The 18,774-nt window shown below is 43.2% G+C and overlaps 3 protein-coding genes and 1 pseudogene across 4 annotated transcripts; 2 read left to right on the top strand and 2 right to left on the bottom strand.

Annotated features, from left to right (window-relative positions):
- Positions 1-513: 513 nt before the first annotated feature.
- On the bottom strand, positions 514-3,769 carry LOC311022511 (tubulin alpha chain). Its single transcript, XM_084023799.1, has 4 exons — positions 3,640-3,769; positions 2,111-2,333; positions 1,751-1,899; positions 514-1,609 (listed from the first exon to the last, which is right to left on the bottom strand). Exons 1-4 carry the CDS (start codon positions 3,640-3,642, stop codon positions 632-634), a joined length of 1,353 nt encoding a protein of 450 aa, XP_083879925.1. The 5' UTR covers positions 3,643-3,769; the 3' UTR covers positions 514-631.
- A 1,149-nt stretch (positions 3,770-4,918) lies between these two features.
- Positions 4,919-17,881, bottom strand: LOC311022512 (tubulin alpha chain-like). The gene is made up of 4 exons (XM_084023800.1): positions 17,878-17,881; positions 6,464-6,686; positions 6,014-6,162; positions 4,919-5,912 (listed from the first exon to the last, which is right to left on the bottom strand). The coding sequence occupies exons 1-4, from the start codon at positions 17,878-17,880 to the stop codon at positions 4,938-4,940; spliced, it is 1,350 nt and encodes a 449-aa protein (XP_083879926.1). The 5' UTR covers position 17,881; the 3' UTR covers positions 4,919-4,937.
- LOC311022513 (tubulin alpha chain-like) lies at positions 9,691-15,506 on the top strand. The gene is made up of 4 exons (XM_084023801.1): positions 9,691-9,830; positions 13,230-13,452; positions 13,579-13,727; positions 14,243-15,506. Exons 1-4 carry the CDS (start codon positions 9,828-9,830, stop codon positions 15,215-15,217), a joined length of 1,350 nt encoding a protein of 449 aa, XP_083879927.1. The 5' UTR covers positions 9,691-9,827; the 3' UTR covers positions 15,218-15,506.
- LOC311022105 (trans-1,2-dihydrobenzene-1,2-diol dehydrogenase pseudogene) lies at positions 16,931-17,854 on the top strand (annotated as a pseudogene). The gene is made up of 3 exons: positions 16,931-17,025; positions 17,120-17,564; positions 17,679-17,854. The product of its transcript is annotated as a trans-1,2-dihydrobenzene-1,2-diol dehydrogenase pseudogene (transcript).
- Positions 17,882-18,774: the final 893 nt, after the last annotated feature.

Genomic DNA, 18,774 nt, shown 5'->3' with positions numbered 1-18,774 from the left:
TGGGTAGGTCAGTTTAAGTGACTAATATCTTTCCAAGTCTGAGGATTTAAAAAACAATTTAACTCACAACTTTACTAGCTGGTCACATTGCTTCCATCTGGTGGTTAAAGGAAGCAACTGCAAGTACAAGGGGGGCCCAGCCCAACCCATTGTGGCTTGTCGTAAACGGCACAAAAGGCAGGAAATTGGCAAAGGCATAGAAACTGGAATTTCCTTTGTAAATCAATTGGCACGGCATGCAAACATTCTGAAATCCAGCAAAACAGGGCTGTAAAAATCCCCTCCATGAATAGCAAATATAACAAAAGGTTCAATCGATAACAGGGATTCGATAATAAATTCAATAGTCCGAGATTAATCTAGGTCACCCAGTATGAAAGGCAGATTAGTATTTAAGATAGCAACATGTGGTTGTAGTAATCTCAAGGCAAGGTAAATCTAGGTAAAAATATTCCTTAATTGACTGCTAAACTATGTTGGACGAGTCTAGAAATGAACACAAATCATGAGATGGTTCATGAGAATGTTTTATTCATAATGCTGATCTTAGTGGTTCACGTGTTATAAGAGTGTTGTTGGGAATGTGTGGCATTCATTATAACTTCTGGAATATATGACGATGTTTGGCCCTTTAATACTCCTCTCCCTCTTCATCCTCCTCTCCCATGCTGTCAGTGCCAACCTCTTCATAATCCTTCTCCAGGGCAGCCATGTCTTCTCTGGCCTCGGAGAACTCTCCCTCCTCCATGCCCTCCCCAACGTACCAGTGGACAAAGGCTCTCTTGGCGTACATAAGGTCAAACTTGTGGTCGAGACGGGCCCAGGCCTCGGCGATGGCTGTGGTGTTGCTCAGCATGCACACAGCCCTCTGCACCTTGGCCAGGTCTCCTCCAGGAACCACCGTGGGAGGCTGATAGTTGATGCCCACCTTGAAGCCTGTGGGGCACCAGTCCACGAACTGGATGGTGCGTTTGGTCTTGATAGCAGCAATGGCAGAGTTGACATCTTTGGGCACCACATCACCACGATACAGCAGACAGCAGGCCATGTATTTACCATGACGAGGATCACACTTCACCATCTGATTGGCTGGCTCAAAGCAAGCATTGGTTATGTCAGCAACGGAGAGCTGCTCATGGTAGGCTTTCTCGGCGGAGATGACTGGAGCGTAGGTGGCCAGAGGGAAGTGGATACGAGGGTAAGGCACCAAGTTGGTCTGGAACTCTGTCAGGTCAACATTTAGGGCTCCATCAAAGCGAAGTGAGGCTGTGATCGAAGACACAATCTGGCCAATGAGCCTGTTCAGGTTGGTGTAAGTCGGCCTGTCGATGTCAAGGTTCCTGCGGCAGATGTCGTAGATGGCCTCGTTGTCCACCATGAAGGCACAGTCGGAGTGCTCCAGGGTGGTGTGGGTGGTCAGGATGGAGTTGTAAGGCTCCACTACGGCGGTGGAGACCTGGGGGGCTGGGTAAACAGCAAATTCAAGTTTTGATTTTTTTCCGTAATCAACGGAGAGTCTCTCCATCAGCAGGGAGGTGAAACCTGAGCCAGTGCCTCCACCAAAGGAGTGGAAGATGAGGAATCCCTGCAGGCCAGTGCACTGATCCGCCTGAAAGGAAAATGTGCCACGTTTATTTAAAATCCAGCTTCAGTTGCACAATGTCAAAAGGTTTGAAGTAAATCTTGTTTACTGAAAAGACATGCCTGTCAGAAAAGCAAAACCTGTCCAGCAAATAAACTAAACTCTCACCAGTTTGCGGGTCCTGTCCAGAACCAGATCTATGATCTCCTTGCCGATGGTGTAGTGTCCACGAGCGTAGTTGTTGGCTGCATCTTCCTTTCCTGTGATCAGCTGCTCAGGGTGGAACAGCTGTCGGTAGGTTCCTGTACGCACCTCATCTGTGAAAGGAACCATTGAAAACGAGGCTTAGACCCAATATCATGAGGTAATTTTTTTTAAAGCAAAATATTTGATCAATAATTTAAGCCCCAATACTTTGAAGCATGGAGTGTTAAGCATGTACATACAGTATCTTCTACAAATTAGAGGCTTTGAAATCAAGTGTATATTTAAGTTCGTGTCTATGAACACACTTTGCACATTACTGACCGATGACCGTAGGTTCCAGGTCGACAAAGATGGCTCTGGGAACATGCTTTCCTGCCCCCGTCTCGCTGAAGAAGGTGTTAAAGGAGTCATCTCCTCCTCCAATAGTCTTGTCGCTGGGCATCTGTCCGTCTGGCTGGATCCCATGTTCCAGACAGTACAGCTCCCAGCATGCATTGCCCATCTGGGCTCCGGCTTGGCCGACGTGCATGGAAATACACTCGCGCTGAGTGAAAGAAGGGAGAGAGGTTGATTAAAGGGAAGCTTACACATCGAGATGTCCATTTACTTTCCAAATGCAAATACGTCTTCAGTATTTTCTGATACAAATCAACTGCTTACACATTTTTGCCGATGAGTACATTCATTTCATGGTTTAAATAAAAAAAAAGGAAATGTATTGCGTTTTATTGTCGCTCTGGCACCCATGTCCTTCCTTTGAACTTCATGACTAATGACAATTTTCGGTATGCTGTCTGCACTCGGCTCAGAGAGGAAATAGCCGAGTCGACAAAAAGACACGTGGACTGCTGAATAATGGTTGACCGAGCGGACTGTAGAAGCTTTCAGCTCCTCGAAGTGCACACGAGCGAGCCAGCGTTTAAATGAACGCATGAGATCGTCCAGTCTGCAGTCTTTGCGGTGATGGGAGAATCCAGCAAACGTGGGCAGGAAATGTAGCTACAGATGAAATACAGATTTAAAGCCCAACACATCCACTTTACAGAGTTTTCCAAATAAACTAGGACATGTAAACTAAGGAGCTATGGGGCAGACAGGAAGGCCATGCCTCAAAAAAAGATGGGGAAACTCCCCCCCCACTTCTCCAGTCTCCTCCCTTTGCCCACCCCCTCCCCTTTTGTGCGTCTCTCTCTCCTCCCCCATCCTGTCCAGCTGCATAGTGCTATGTAACAGTCGGGGATGTGTCCCATTCTCTCCCTCTCTCCAACCAAAAAGTCCTAACAGCTGCAAAATGGCTGCCAGCTAACTCACACTGCCCAGGCCAGACCACTCCTCTTTTCTCTGGTCTTTCTATCCATCCCCCCACTGCCACGATTACCCCGGTCACTCCTTCCTAGTCAAAATGACTGTTAATTCCTCAACAAACACACAGGACTCCAGTATTTCCTTGTCCTTTAGTCACATGTGTTTCCTGCTTTGTCTAGCTAGCTGAAACAAGTCAAACAAAAGAAATGACAAAGCAGTCTAACTTATGAAGTGGCTGCCATCTGACCTACATTGTCCAAAAGTACAGAAACTAGTTACAGGGTCTTGTAGTGATAAGTATCTTTCCCATGGCGTGCCTCTCCCTGAATTCTCTCCAGACATGCCCTAAAAAGTTTCACTCCACAAACTCATGCACAAAAGCTGCCTTATCAGTAACCTTAACCTCCACAGCTCAGACCCTATGAGCATTAAAGAGGGATTGGCTGTTTAATACAGCTAATGCCGAGAAACGGAGACAAAGAGGATGAAGGGGAAGAGATAGAGGAAATTTCATCGGCTACGTCATCAGCCGAGCTATTACTCACCATTTTGTCTGCTGGTCCTTCGACTGACGTTAAAGATTCAGATAGAAGGCAGGAATGCAGAGGAGAGGGAGAGTCAGGGTTTATATATGCAAGGAGGTGGAGGGGGACGGCAGGAAACCACAGCAAGCAGCTGCATCGCTGATTGGCGGGAGGGAGCAGCAGTTTGAAAAAAAGAAGAAGTGGGATGTCCCTAATACTGTCTGTCATGGTTCTCCGCCCTTACAGTCATCTCCTTTGTCTGTCAGTTTGAGATTAGGCACTTATGTCTGTCCTCTTTTATTTCCTTTCTGATCACTTTGCCCCTGTTTTCTCATCCTGTGTTTGTGACAGTTGAAATGACACTTAAATGAGTTGCTGTGTTTGTAGCATGCCAAATATTCACAGCTGAATATATACTGTATAATATACAGTATATGCATTGAACAAGGACAATTATGTTTAATCTATGCATTCAACTGCACCCACATACTCATCAACACACATACATCCATTGTCTGTATTAAATCATTAAATTGATAATCGCATATTAATCTGGAAAAAAGTCATTAAAGTTCTTCATTCCGACTAATGAAATGTAAAAGGCAAATGCTTTAATAGTAGGCAAATTAATAGTGTTGTCTGTACAAGTGATGTGAGATGACACAAATGGCAAATAGGCATTGTTTCAGTTTAATCAGCGAAGTAGGAGAATACCCGGGGGGGGCATGACATTGGATAATTAGCATGCCACCATCTCTGCAGGCCCCTTGGGATCACAGAGCGGTGATTCACCCGTAACTGGGATCCTATTGTTGCCGCAGGCCACTGTCTGAGTATGAGCTACACAAACAACACCAGCCAGTGAGTTAGTCAGTTATTTTCTTTCCCCCGCTCTCACACAGTCACAGCTGAATGGTATATAGAAACTGACATAGGAGCCCTTTCATAACTTACATTCCACATGGGAGAGCATAGCGGGGGGAGGTGCACAAAAGAGAGGGTTTGGTCTAAGTTTCTCAGTCTGATACGGCAGAGAGAGAGTATCTTTAAAGGCCCACAATAAGATATGACTGACCACGTTTTTATTAGGTCTGTTTTTTGAATTTGTGTCACAGCATGGAGAACATATACTGAATGCCTGAAGGCACAACTTATTTGAACACATTTTTATTTCACCATTTTGCTGTTTTGAGGATAATGATTATAATACGGATTATCATCATATATTTCATCTACATGTTTCTTCACTACAAAAAACACCCCCACTTTAAAACCCGGGTAAAATATATATTTTGACTTAAATCCACGCCTTAGGAAAGTCAGTATTCCTCTCCTTCATCCTCCTCTCCCATGCTGTCAGTGCCAACCTCTTCATAATCCTTCTCCAGGGCAGCCATGTCTTCTCTGGCCTCGGAGAACTCTCCCTCCTCCATGCCCTCCCCAACGTACCAGTGGACAAAGGCTCTCTTGGCGTACATGAGGTCAAACTTGTGGTCGAGACGGGCCCAGGCCTCGGCGATGGCTGTGGTGTTGCTCAGCATGCACACAGCCCTCTGCACCTTGGCCAGGTCTCCTCCAGGAACCACCGTGGGAGGCTGATAGTTGATGCCCACCTTGAAGCCTGTGGGGCACCAGTCCACGAACTGGATGGTGCGTTTGGTCTTGATAGCAGCAATGGCAGAGTTGACATCTTTGGGCACCACATCACCGCGATACAGCAGACAGCAGGCCATGTATTTACCATGACGAGGATCACACTTCACCATCTGATTGGCTGGCTCAAAGCAGGTGTTGGTTATGTCAGCGACGGACAGCTGCTCATGGTAGGCTTTCTCGGCGGAGATGACTGGAGCGTAGGTGGCCAGAGGGAAGTGGATACGAGGGTAAGGCACCAAGTTGGTCTGGAACTCCGTCAGGTCAACATTTAGAGCTCCATCAAAGCGAAGTGAGGCTGTGATCGAAGACACAATCTGGCCAATGAGCCTGTTCAGGTTGGTGTAAGTCGGCCTGTCGATATCAAGGTTCCTGCGGCAGATGTCGTAGATGGCCTCGTTGTCCACCATGAAGGCACAGTCGGAGTGCTCCAGGGTGGTGTGGGTGGTCAGGATGGAGTTGTAAGGCTCCACTACGGCGGTGGAGATCTGGGGGGCCGGGTAGATGGCAAACTCAAGCTTTGACTTTTTACCATAATCAACAGAGAGTCTCTCCATCAGCAGGGAGGTGAAACCTGAGCCAGTGCCTCCACCGAAGGAGTGGAAGATGAGGAATCCCTGCAGGCCAGTGCACTGATCCGCCTGAAATTTAAATAATGTTTAAGCAATTAACAAATAATAAAGTCGTGCAAAAGACTAATTTACGAGAAACGTGCAACATCAGCACTCTCAGACTTTCTCACCAGTTTGCGAGTCCTGTCCAGAACCAGATCTATGATCTCCTTGCCGATGGTGTAGTGTCCACGAGCGTAGTTGTTGGCTGCATCTTCCTTTCCTGTGATCAGCTGCTCAGGGTGGAACAGCTGTCGGTAGGTTCCTGTACGCACCTCATCTGGATACAGACAAAAACTAGATTGACTGACGCGCTTTGACATTAAAATGTTTGGCAAAAACAACTCTCTTCTAGTAATAAAGTTTATCGTCTGCATGGATTTCATTTTTTTGTATCATGAAAGTATAATGCTATACTGGTACCTGTAAAAATGTGTAAAAACATGTGGACACGAAAAATGCAATAAGCCTTAAACCAATGTTCAATCCCTAATACTCATATGGCTTTATTAATCATCCCGCTGCATGAATACATGACAACATCTAATGTATGTAATGTATTATCAACTATAAGCACTGACCGATGACTGTAGGTTCCAGGTCGACAAAGATGGCTCTGGGAACATGCTTTCCTGCCCCCGTCTCGCTGAAGAAGGTGTTAAAGGAGTCATCTCCTCCTCCAGTAGTCTTGTCGCTGGGCATCTGTCCGTCTGGCTGGATCCCATGTTCCAGACAGTACAGCTCCCAACATGCATTGCCCATCTGAGCCCCGGCTTGGCCCACATGAATAGAAATGCATTCACGCTGCACAAAGCAAACAACGCTGTTCAATAACTCAACATATGTGTTTTACTTTCCACATTTCTGCTACAAATACTTTAATTTAGCGACTTCAATCCACTTATCACATTCTCCTCTACACTCTCTTAGGGGCTGGCAGATTTAAAAAATAAATATTTTCATATCTCACAAATACAATTTTATAATACAATATGATTATTACAAACAAACCAAGCCTTACCATAGTTGATCTCTCTTCTCCAAAGTCCAGGTATCGGTAAGAAGATGCAGTGCTGGAGACGGCCGTGTCACTCTGCTTCTTTATACCTGCAGTTTAAGGTGAACAGTGATTTGATCTGAGCTGTAATCAGAGAACCTACTGATGAGACCAGGATAAGACCATCCGCTTGACAGGCATACACACAAAGCAAAAGGAGGTCACCACCCTAGTCATTGTGTGAGTCTGTGAGTGTGGGTGCACCTCATATTTCAGAAAGCAGAACCCCAGATGAGGGGAAGGTAACCTCATACAGTTTCACTTGGCAGTTTCTAATATATGACTTCATCATGTGGCTTAAATAAAAAAACACTTTAGTGTAACAGTTATAGTCAGCAACAGAGTCTGACAAATTGCTCACGTAATCTAATTTGGAAAAGTTGGAATTGAGGTTTGGTGGAAGCAATTTACTATTATTAACTTTTTCAACGTCACATGAGTGTCTTTTATGTATTGATAAATGCTAAAACATAAGATGAGAATTACTTTTTGTCCAAATGTATTTTTATGGAAACTGGAAAGACAAAACCTCCAACAGGTGATGTCGGTTCTGAATCCCATCGGCACCAACGGTTGTAATTATTTGACATAACTTTTTTGTCAAGCACACCGGTTTCCCACACTCTTTCCCCAAGTTGAAACTCTCAGTCTCTATTAAACAATACAATATATATGAGACCTGCTCCTCCTTCCCGTTCCTGCAACCTCTTGGGAATGTAGAGAAACTGAATACATGTGAACCACCTCATAAAGCGTCAGCTGACTCAGTGGAGTAAACAGCAACTGCCAGATTGGTTTCACTATATGCAACATAAGAGTAAAAATGATGTTTGTTTAAGCAGGTACCCGTGTCAGACACGACATTTGTTTAGTTCACGATTCTGCTCAACATGAGTCTCTGTTAGCAGCAGAGTAACTGTTTGAGTTGGAAGAAATAACCTGTTTTGATAGACTGACATGACTCAAAGGCAGAACACACTGTTTTGTAATATTTAAGACTAGTCGAACCACTTTCAAGCCCAACGGGCATCTTTAATAGTCATTCAGTATAACCTACTGTTTTGAGATACGACACTGGGGCGATCTATGGCGTATTGTTCAAAAATGTCACATGGACTTCCTCCTTGCTGTCACGAGATACATGCACCAGCAAAAAAAAAAAAAAAACGATGAGTGTCAGTCTGTCAAATGGAAATTATAGACTCAAGTCAACCAACTTGAAAGTGTGTTGGTTGTGAACATATTTACGGAAGCCAAAGTGATAATTTACCCCACAGAGTTTCTCTCCCGAGGCTGTGAGCACATCTGCAACAAAAAAAATTAATTATTGCAGTATTTTGACATTAATCCCACAAAGTAAAAAAAAATAAAATTACATTGGTGCTGAACACATGCACCTGCAGCATGTTTTATTACCTTGTACAGAAGACAGTGAACACTTATACCAAATCTTTAGGTCTGGTTCATGACACGTGAAATCCTGCACTTTGCTGCCGCAATCATAGGTGTTCCCTCAGTCTATGTCCCACTTCCATTGTTTGAGTGTTTCAAGCAACGCCTCACAATTAAGTCTCATTATGATCATAATAAAGCCAGTGCAAGCAACAAAGAAAAAAGACACAGATCAGAACGAATAAAACAAGATTAAGAGATAATTTTTGAGGTCATGATAAATAAATTATATTGAGTGAGTTACATTATATTAATCGAGTTACAACATTACAAATATAAAGCTTAATCAATCAAATGTCCACAGAAAGCAGGGTTGTTGAAGGGTGACATGGATGTTTGAAGGATCTGTTGTTGTGGTTGGAAAAAAAAAGAGTTCGCCTTCAAGCTGTCACGTGTCTGTTTCACTTGTACTCCTTCAGTGAAGCAACTACGACCTCTAGCGTTCAAAAGGTTACAATGACATCATGTCCAGTAAAATGGCAGCCTGAGGAGGGTTGCTGTTATGTGGATTGGTTTTGCAAGATGTTGATCCCACCCACAAGATGACTGACTGTAGGTGTGGCCCTTACATACACCCAGTAGACAGAAGGGCAGTTTGAATGAATGGAATGGCACCAAAAGTGATGGGGTCTTGAAACTACAATAAGATGTGATGAAAATGTGATGAACTTAATATATACTAACATGAATAATGTACGAAAAGAGAAAAATTCTGTGTTTCCCTGCACAAATGTTATTATCGACAGTATGGAGATGGCTGTAAATAGCATTTAGAGCGTCATCAATAATATGTGAGGCAATGTAATAGATTAGTTAAATTCATAAATAAACAATTAGATTTGTGTGTTTGATCATGTAGGCGGTAGCAGCTTTCTCAGCGGAGTAGTATCTGGAAATTATGAAATATTAAGATGTTTTTTTTAAAGAATACGATGAACCACATCCATCGTCTACCGCTTATCCTGTATCCTGAGTCGGTATTGAAACTTTAAAATATCTGTTTGCAATTCATTTCTCCTGCCTACGTTTCCCCCTCTCACTATAGAGCTTAAAACTCACTTTTATCGTTTGGATATAATTGTATCTAGTGTGCTGTAAAATACAACTGTTTTAGAGCTGCCATATATTAAACAATGAATTTCCCAGAAAACCTTCCCGGTGACTGTTTGGCCTCACAGTTTGTTTGTTTTTAATTCATGACTTCTGTAAGAACACACCCTAGTGCGTCAAGTGGCACGCGCGCCAACGCGGTGGCACGGTGCGCGTTCACGTCAAAGAGACAGGTGGGAGTGGTTTGCAGTTGAATATAGCGTGGCAGCTCCCCGCACCTGGCATGACTCACTCACTCGGACCACATTGACGGCTGTCGTGAGAGTTCCAGAAAACCGGCTGCAAGTTTCTTTTCCGTCAACTTACGACTCTACTAAGAAGCTACAATGGTAAGTATAGTTTCAGTTTGGCCCGGAAGGACATTTCCACTCCAAAAGTTTGCGTTTGTATATCTACTAAAACCGAGAAAATGTTTCTTCGGTAGTTTGTATTTTTTTTTTTTACACAGTGCGCCATCTTGAGCATTTGCATGTGCTTTTAAAAAATGTGCCGGATTGAAGCAACCTCGGGACTGCTCCTCCTCCTCTGTAGCGGGACCCTGTGTCAGAAATAGACCCAGTGACTGGCTGTAAAGCTGAGCTGGCTGCTGGCCTGGGCGAGCAGGTGCTGATGACTGGAGTCTACATTTCCATCACGTCAAGGGGAGAAACAACAACGAAGCTTATAGGTGCTTTGTAGAGTCCTACTTTAATCGTTATTCCAGTATTTTATAATCCGTATAGTGCCTTGGTTTAGGCTGAGCCAGTGAGGAATTTAGGTGTGTCCCCCTGAAGCCACCATCAACAAGTCGGTTCAGATTGAGACCGGTGTTTCTGCAGGGCAGGATCCAACGTTTTCCCTCCACATTTGACAGAGCTATGGTAAAGGTTTGTTGTTGTTTTTTTTGGAAGTTTCTCCCATGCAGTAGAAAGCAAACACACTTAATATGAAAATGTGACAAATAATAAGAGAACCTAGAAGTCTCTGTGGTGAAGCTTTGTAATCACTTTTTGACATGCACTGTGGTTAGACTTCTAGCTATATCAGGAGTTGACACACGCACACACACAGCCTGTGTGTGTTTGCACAGTGTAGTATGAACACAGCTGGTTGGCTTTGTCAGTGGTGGGTATGAAAACCAATCGGTATCATTGTGTACTGAGTGAGTGAGTGCACCTGCCTTGATCAAATAATCCTGGTCTGTTAAATGTAGTTCCTTTTTTTTTTTTTTTGTACTAAATGCACGCTACCGAACTAACCTGATCAGTGACCTTTTAAATTAAAATGAATGCATAAAGGAAGGGTTTTTTGTTAAATCCATACTAGGCGTATAATTACTTCAGAATGACTCATCAGATCATTTACTTACATTGGGAGCGTGAATGAGCTCAGCAACTGTCATGTCAGCCAATCGGTTACTGTGTATTGTGTGCGGTGGTGGTTCTATGCTCCCTAAGGCAGAACTATACTTTTTGGCTAACTTTTCCATCTTTGGCATGTTGCTTTCTAGCTAGTTTAGAAATTGAAGTTGAAATTGAGGCCTATTTTTGTCTGAATCCATAGTTTTCATCCTTCACTGTAAATATCCACATCAAATTGTATGGAATTAGTTTACAGTTTTCAAATGTGATTCAAGGCAGAAGAGGCGAGGCCTCACAAAAGAGCATGAAAGGTTCAGTTTTTTTTTTTTTTATTCTGGAAGAAACACGGTGCCGACCAGTGTACAAGCCCATGTAACCCCAATTAAATCCAGTCAACTCTTCTCCAGCACCCTGTGCTTTCATCAGTTTTTGACACAAGGGGAGATGTTTGCCTTGGTGTGACAAGAGACTAAAGGTCAAAGGGTCGTCACAATAAATAGATAAATAGATTAATGTAAATTTGAATCTGTGGATGGCAGATTTCTGGCTGTTGGTGATGAACACAATTGGTTATGGTCTCCAAAATCACTATGAATCATCCTCAGTGCCAAGAATATCCATACCACATAATTTCAATCAGGCCTGTAGATCAATCAGGCCTGTAGATCAGGCCTGTAGATTCAACACATCCTGGTCCAGATTAAATTGTTGCACAGACAACTATTCCCATCGCCACCGCAGGCAGACTGCGGTGGCGATGGGAATAGAAGGGATCTCTGTTCACATGGCTGCTGACCTGAAAAGCTTTTAACAAATTGATTGCTCTCTTTTTTTTCTTTTTAAATTGCACACTTTTCCACTCCCTTGCTTGCTCTCTATGTAGAGTGTGTATTTAAGTTATTAGATGTCGTCACCAAGAAAACTGGAATCTCCGGTCCATGTGTGCTCAAACATGCCCTTGTTTATGTCATGCAGACACACCCTGTATGTCAGGAGCAGTTTGAGACTGCTTTGCCTTGAATGCTTTACAATTATGTGTGTGGTGATGGGGCCAAATCTCCCAGCATTCAAGTAGCAACATCCCTTTGGATATATGCAGCCTTTTACATTTATCATTTTAGACTTTAAATACGTTGTTTCGGATTGCAGCAGACAGAAATTCCACCTGGTAGGGACCACTATTTTAGGGACTGCCAGTCAGTGTTTACTGAAACTGTGAGCCTTGGCTGCTAGGTGTCGGGTTAGTACGAGGAACCCAAAATAGCTGCTGCATAGAGCTCTGCTAACCTGGAAGCATGGGTCCAGTCACGGGAGGGTCACCTTTTTGCTTTGGATAGTTTCTGATTATAGAATTACAAATCCTTGTTGATCAACATAGATTTACTGAGATTTTACAGACTCTAAAACGATACAGCCCCTCCCAGCCGTCAACCACAACACCTAGCCCGGTCTGGTTTGTCTGACTATTAGGAAGGGGGAAGTTGGGGAAGGATAAAAATAGCAGCCTGACATTAAGCAAGTTGAGATATAGTATGTATTTCACTGTTGTATGGAGTGGAATAAATAGCACAATGGATTTACAATGCTTTGGTTTGATTTTTCAAATGCAAAGATTGGCTTGGTTTTCTCCAGTTCATATTGTTGATTTGGAAGCTATGTATCTGTGAATGTTGTGAGCTGAAGACAATTTCTTTATGCAGGTTTTGTCTGGGAAATTGCTTAAAATGTCAGTGGAATATACCTAGCAGACGGGAATGTAGTCTCTCTGGCAAACCCAGCAAAATAAGTACCTGACAAATCAATGTTTTTCATCACATCGATCCAGTTTTGCTATAAAGCATTGATTACATTGGAACAACTTTCCATTACTGCAGGAGATGTTGGAGCTATGAGACCGCTACCATAACCGATAAGCATACGACTTTTAAAACAAATTGTGGTAACCTTCATAGTATAATGTGAACGGCATTTTTTTTTTTTTCTCAGAACTCGACCTCCGTTTCAGCTCATAATCCTTGCTCACAGTCACATGAGACCCATTGACAGCTGCAGCAAATCTGTTTTGCTCATTCTTTAAACTTCAACCTGTTCCCTCATATCTCTTTGCTTCCCTCTAGTGGCTGAGTTTCTATATGACTCCTTTGTATTCCTGTGACAATAGCATTTGTGTAAAAGCTGATTATAATACAATTTGTCATTTATAACATTTTGCACAACAAAAGTCTTTCTATGTCTAAAGCCCTTTGCTCACTAGAAAAGATCAACACAGTTGCTAAGCGTATGTAATCCTTTCCCTTCCCTGAAATGCCATTAAATCGATCGTCCCTCCTGAAGCTCCCTTCTCTCCTCTGCCCCCTTTTATTTTCAACCTCTTGTCTTCTCTTCCAGCGTGAATGCATCTCTGTGCACGTAGGCCAGGCTGGTGTCCAGATGGGCAACACCTGCTGGGAGCTCTACTGTCTGGAGCACGGCATCCAGCCGGACGGCCAGATGCCCGACCACAAGGCCGTGGGAGGCCACGACGACTCCTTCACTACCTTCTTCAGTGAGACTGGGGCTGGGAAGTATGTCCCCAGAGCAATCTTTGTTGACCTGGAACCCACTGTCATTGGTCAGTAGTGTTATGTTATACAGGATTATCATCATTCTGTGTCCGTCTTCTTTTCATATCTTTAACCTGTGAAATGAACGGATGAATTATTTTTACTCAATCGTCGCATTTCTTTTAATTTCCCAGATGAGGTGCGCACAGGAACCTACCGTCAACTGTTTCACCCTGAACAGCTGATCTCGGGAAAGGAAGATGCAGCAAACAACTACGCCCGTGGACACTACACCATCGGCAAGGAGATCATTGACTCTGTCCTAGACAGAATCCGCAAACTGGTAAAGAACTTCAGCAAAAGTTCAACTTTGAGTTCACATTCACACTGACTTCCTCCAACAGGGCTCCATGCAGGCAACTGCTGATTTTCATGGGCAGATTGTAACGCCTGCACTCAGACCTCCCGCTGCCTTTTAGAAATTTATGTTGTGAACGAATTGCTCAGAGATTTGAACTTTGATCTTTTCGAGAGAAAAAATCTTGTTCAAGAATTGTGCCAAAGCAAATAAAACCATAAAGGGACTGTAGGTTGCATGTCTGCGGAACATAAATTCAGTGTGAATCTGAATGAGATCTTCGTAGATACTGTAGATAAAGAAGCCAATAGCGCTTGAATTTTGGGGTTTTAATGCATAACCCTCACTGCCATCACACAACCAATAATGTGTGTGACAATTGCCAAATATTGATTTACTTTTCTATATGCTCATTCACGTCAGTATAATGCAATGTGGGAAAAAATGCTTTGTTTCATATTACTTTTCCAGTCTTTCTAATTGTTTCTTTGTATCTGTAGTCTGATCAGTGCACAGGTCTCCAAGGCTTCCTGGTCTTCCACTCCTTCGGTGGAGGCACTGGCTCAGGTTTCACCTCCCTGCTGATGGAGAGACTCTCCGTTGATTATGGTAAAAAGTCAAAGCTTGAGTTTGCCATCTACCCGGCCCCCCAGGTCTCCACTGCCGTAGTGGAGCCTTACAACTCCATCCTGACCACCCACACCACCCTGGAGCACTCCGACTGTGCCTTCATGGTGGACAACGAGGCCATCTACGACATCTGCCGCAGGAACCTTGATATTGAACGCCCGTCATACACCAACCTGAACAGGCTCATTAGCCAGATTGTGTCTTCGATCACAGCCTCACTTCGCTTTGATGGAGCTCTAAATGTTGACCTGACGGAGTTCCAGACCAACTTGGTGCCTTACCCTCGTATCCACTTCCCTCTGGCCACCTACGCTCCAGTCATCTCCGTTGAGAAAGCCTACCATGAGCAGCTGTCTGTCGCTGAAATCACAAACGCCTGCTTTGAGCCAGCCAATCAGATGGTGAAGTGTGATCCTCGTCATGGTAAATACATGGCCTGCTGTCTGCTGTATCGCGGTGATGTGATGCCCAAAGATGTCAACACTGCCATTGCTGCCATCAAGACCAAACGCACCATCCAGTTCGTGGACTGGTGCCCCACAGGCTTCAAGGTGGGCATCAACTATCAGCCTCCCACGTCGGTTCCTGGAGGAGACCTGGCCAAGGTGCAGAGGGCTGTGTGCATGCTGAGCAACACCACAGCCATCGCCGAGGCCTGGGCCCGTCTCGACCACAAGTTTGACCTCATGTACGCCAAGAGAGCCTTTGTCCACTGGTACGTTGGGGAGGGCATGGAGGAGGGAGAGTTCTCCGAGGCCAGAGAAGACATGGCTGCCCTGGAGAAGGATTATGAAGAGGTTGGGATTGACTCCTTCGAAGAGGATGAGGAAGGAGAGGAATATTAGGAAGGCATAGCTGATATTTGCCTGACAATTAATTTCAGAGACAAAACTAGTCTATTGTTACATAAACGGATAAATGCAACAAAATGTGCATGTTTTCAAATAAAGATTTTTTTTTTTTTTTTTTTTTTGTCTGTTAAGCTTCTTTGTTGGGCCATTAAAATTCCTTTTAAGAGTTTGTCAATTTATACCTGTTCATTCATTTGTTTTATCAAAAAGACCGAACAATGATCAATAATCTGATCTTTATAAGTTTGAAAAGTGTGGTTGCTCAATAAATCTTTCCCCAAAATATGACTCTTATTTGATTTTTTTCAAGAAATGTTTTGCAAATTGGAATGTCTGTAGTTTTATGGTTTAGCCACAAGGGTTCAGTGAAATCCAATAAATGGAGCACAACTGAAATGAATATAAACCTGTCATTAGATTATCTCCTGCCTTCACAACTCTCTCACCCATCTTTTACTTAGCATGTTAGCGTATTTGAATAATTATGCTAGGTTTTTTTTACGACTGTGTGTGTGTGTGTGTGTGTGTGTGTGTGTGTGTGTGTGTGTGTGTGTGTGTGTGTGTGTGTGTGTGTGTGTGTGTGTGTGTGTGTGTGTGTGTGTGTGTGTGTGTGTGTGTGTGTGTATACGTTTTGTTTCATGATATACAATTCATCAGTAGATATGCTGCTTCTTGTGTTTTAAAAAGGCAGTTGCTAACAAGTAGCTAAATGAGACTACAAAACGTCATAACGTCGACTAGTCCACATATACAGCCTCGTGTATACTCGCGCACATGCGACCACGGTGTAGTTAGTTTCTTACGACTTTAGCTTTTTACTTCTAGCGATTAAAATAAATTTAACATTAACAAATATAACTTTGGAGTTCATTTGTGAAGATTCGTTTTTATTTTTTTTATCAAACAACGTGTAATTATCACAAACTATTTGAAATAATCCAAAGGAAAAATCGGACGAGGAAACATTCCGGGGTTGGCTTTCAAAATAAATGTCTTCCTCGTACCACTTTCGGAGGCGCCCCCTAGTGGATTTGTTAAGGTTGCAGGGCTGCTGAGTTGTGTAATGTGCTTGTACATTTAAATTGAGTTAGCTGAGTTTAACACGTTATGAATCAATGCTACCCAACTTGCACTTAACACGCTGGGGAATATGCAGCGCAGGCAAAAATGAGTAATGACGACTTCTCTATTGCTTTGCGGACCATGACACCCGAAAACCACCAGATAATTTGGGGTGAAAACGTTGCATAAATTGGAAATTGTGTATCTGTTCTTTGGGGGTGAAGTACGTCACAAAGCAAGTAAATAACTCAAACTGTCCCGAAAGAAAAGCACTTAATCCCATCTAATGTTATCAGTTATTTCCGCCTTAAGAAGTGACTATATTCTGCAGCTCACACAGAGGTCAGCCTTCACCCACTGCACACTTCTGAACCGGTTTCTAACAGGGCCTCCATGCAAGCAAAGGGCAATGTGTTGATGCAATTAAACCACACCCAGTATGTTTTTATTAGCAGCATTGAATGTACTGGGGAACAAGTGTGATTGTCATTCCAGGTATATTGCTTTACACAATAGTTAGGCCTAAGTGATGGTTGATCCATTCATTCAGTAAAAATCACTGTAAAAAAAATGCTGCATGACGAAGACTGTGTTGGTCTTCAGATAGTGGCTTTCGCATCTAGGGACCTGCAGCATGCTGAATAATTTGCCAAAAAGCACAACATCCCTCGAGCATACACAAGTTACGATGAGTTGGCAAAAGATCCAGACATCGGTAGGCTCTTCTGTCACCATACCACGTAATGTTTGGTCTAAATTTAATCAACAAATTCCTCTCGGCTAGTTTTCAGGCCACTCTGAATCTCAACCTGCTCCAAGACTGCTACTCTTTAGTGGGCTTTTGCATCACATTACATTACTCTCGTTTTTCTTGGACTGTCCAAGAAAAACGTGCTGATTGAAAAGCCTCTGGCCATGAATTCAAGGGAAGTGCAGGAACTCATCACTGCTGCCCAAGACAACAGAGTCTTTCTCATGGAGGCAACTAAATGTTTTTTTAAAAAAAAATCAAATTACATTTACTATTCACCATTTATCTGTTCACAACATTGCACGTGTTCCTTCAGACAATGTGGACTCATTTCTTTCCCGTGTCTGGGGGCTCCGCTCACTCACATTCCTCGCTTGGCTGAGAGGAAGCTGGGAGGGGGGGGGGGGGGGGGGGGGGGGTCACTGCTAGACTTGGGCATCTACTGTCGGCAGTTTATCCTCATGGTTTTCAATGGTGAGAGGCCCGAGTCCATCCAAGCAACAGGGCATCGCATAGACACAGGAAATTGTCTCAAGGAAGTCCAAGCAAATCATTTAGTAAATTACATTTTATATTCAATGGAATATTCATAAAAATCCCGATACCTACTCAAGCCTGGAATCTGGAGGTCCTTTATTCAAGCTCTCACTGCATTTTTTGTCCAGACGTTCTCAGGAAACAGATTGCCCGTTTGTACTTGGCCAGTCACCATGATGCTGACCTATGATGCGGTTATCAATGGGTCCAAAGGCACCATTAAGGTAACAGCATACAGTATGAAAACAGTTACACATGTATCACACACTTTCAATAGCTGAAGCTAGGTCCAAACAATCTTAACCATTGTGGCTCTGTCTATGTATTCAATTTGCTTAAGTTGTTGAGTCTATGTGTAGGTTAGTTGGATTCTTACTAGGATTTTCCTGGGATATGTTTTGTTAATACCACATAAAAACTTGATAAACATGGTAAAACATGGAAGACCAGATGAAATACTAGTGTTAAATCTAAACTCAATAGATTTACCTTGTTTTAAGGGTTGTAAGCAGTCAAAAGCAAGAGCTCATTGCTGTGGCTGTCTCTGTGTATAAAATGCTCCACAATTAAAATACAGGCTCCCAAGTAATGCAACATAACTATGTACAAGTATTTATCCTTCTTCTGAATTACACTGATTTCAGATGCAGTTCCCTCTGCCAGAGGCTGGCATGCCACTAACTTCACCAACAGCACGGGTCTGCGAATAGGTGTATACGAATAGAACAGCTACCACTGGTCTGATCGGTTTTATTTATTAACATTTTCAGTCAGTTCTTTATATCCAAGTGTGGTTGCAACATTTAAGATTTTAATTGCTTATGTTGGGCAGTCATTTTTAGGAATACCTCAAAGATATTTAGATTTTGCCTCTTGTTGTGGTCTCTTATTTGCGATTGCTTGTTCTCCTCTAGGACTGAAGGAGAGTCTATGTCATGGGCTCACTCCAGTCTGTTAGCAGAAGTTATAGATGAGGCCAGAAGACAATTGTGGGTGACACATGAGCAGGACAACATCCAGTGACGTGTTCTCAGCAACAGCTCGGGACCAGAATGACCAAAAGGATGAATCTGAGTCAAGTTTCGTCTTGAATTCAGGTCATATGGGATCATGTTTTGGCAAAGCTTGGGACTATTTTGTGTGCGTGCGTGTATGACTGTAATCAGGTAACATTAACAATGGTTAATTTGTTCCATTCATG

This window comes from Eutrigla gurnardus (assembly GCF_963514095.1).
Source record: "Eutrigla gurnardus genome assembly, chromosome: 12".
Taxonomy (NCBI): Eukaryota; Metazoa; Chordata; class Actinopteri; order Perciformes; family Triglidae; genus Eutrigla; species Eutrigla gurnardus.
This window is presented reverse-complemented; position numbering and strand designations above follow the sequence as displayed.

Bases quoted from the DNA above. Each gene is read 5' to 3' on its own strand.
- LOC311022511 (XM_084023799.1), bottom strand. The intron at 1,900-2,110 runs GTCAGTAATGTG...TTCCTTTCACAG, and splicing joins CCTGGAACCTACGGTCATCG to ATGAGGTGCGTACAGGAACC. The intron at 1,610-1,750 runs GTGAGAGTTTAG...TTTTCCTTTCAG, and splicing joins TGGACAGGACCCGCAAACTG to GCGGATCAGTGCACTGGCCT.
- LOC311022513 (XM_084023801.1), top strand. The intron at 13,453-13,578 runs GTCAGTAGTGTT...TTAATTTCCCAG, and splicing joins CCTGGAACCCACTGTCATTG to ATGAGGTGCGCACAGGAACC. The intron at 13,728-14,242 runs GTAAAGAACTTC...TTGTATCTGTAG, and splicing joins TAGACAGAATCCGCAAACTG to TCTGATCAGTGCACAGGTCT.
- LOC311022512 (XM_084023800.1), bottom strand. The intron at 6,163-6,463 runs GTCAGTGCTTAT...GTCTGTATCCAG, and splicing joins CCTGGAACCTACAGTCATCG to ATGAGGTGCGTACAGGAACC. The intron at 5,913-6,013 runs GTGAGAAAGTCT...TTTAAATTTCAG, and splicing joins TGGACAGGACTCGCAAACTG to GCGGATCAGTGCACTGGCCT.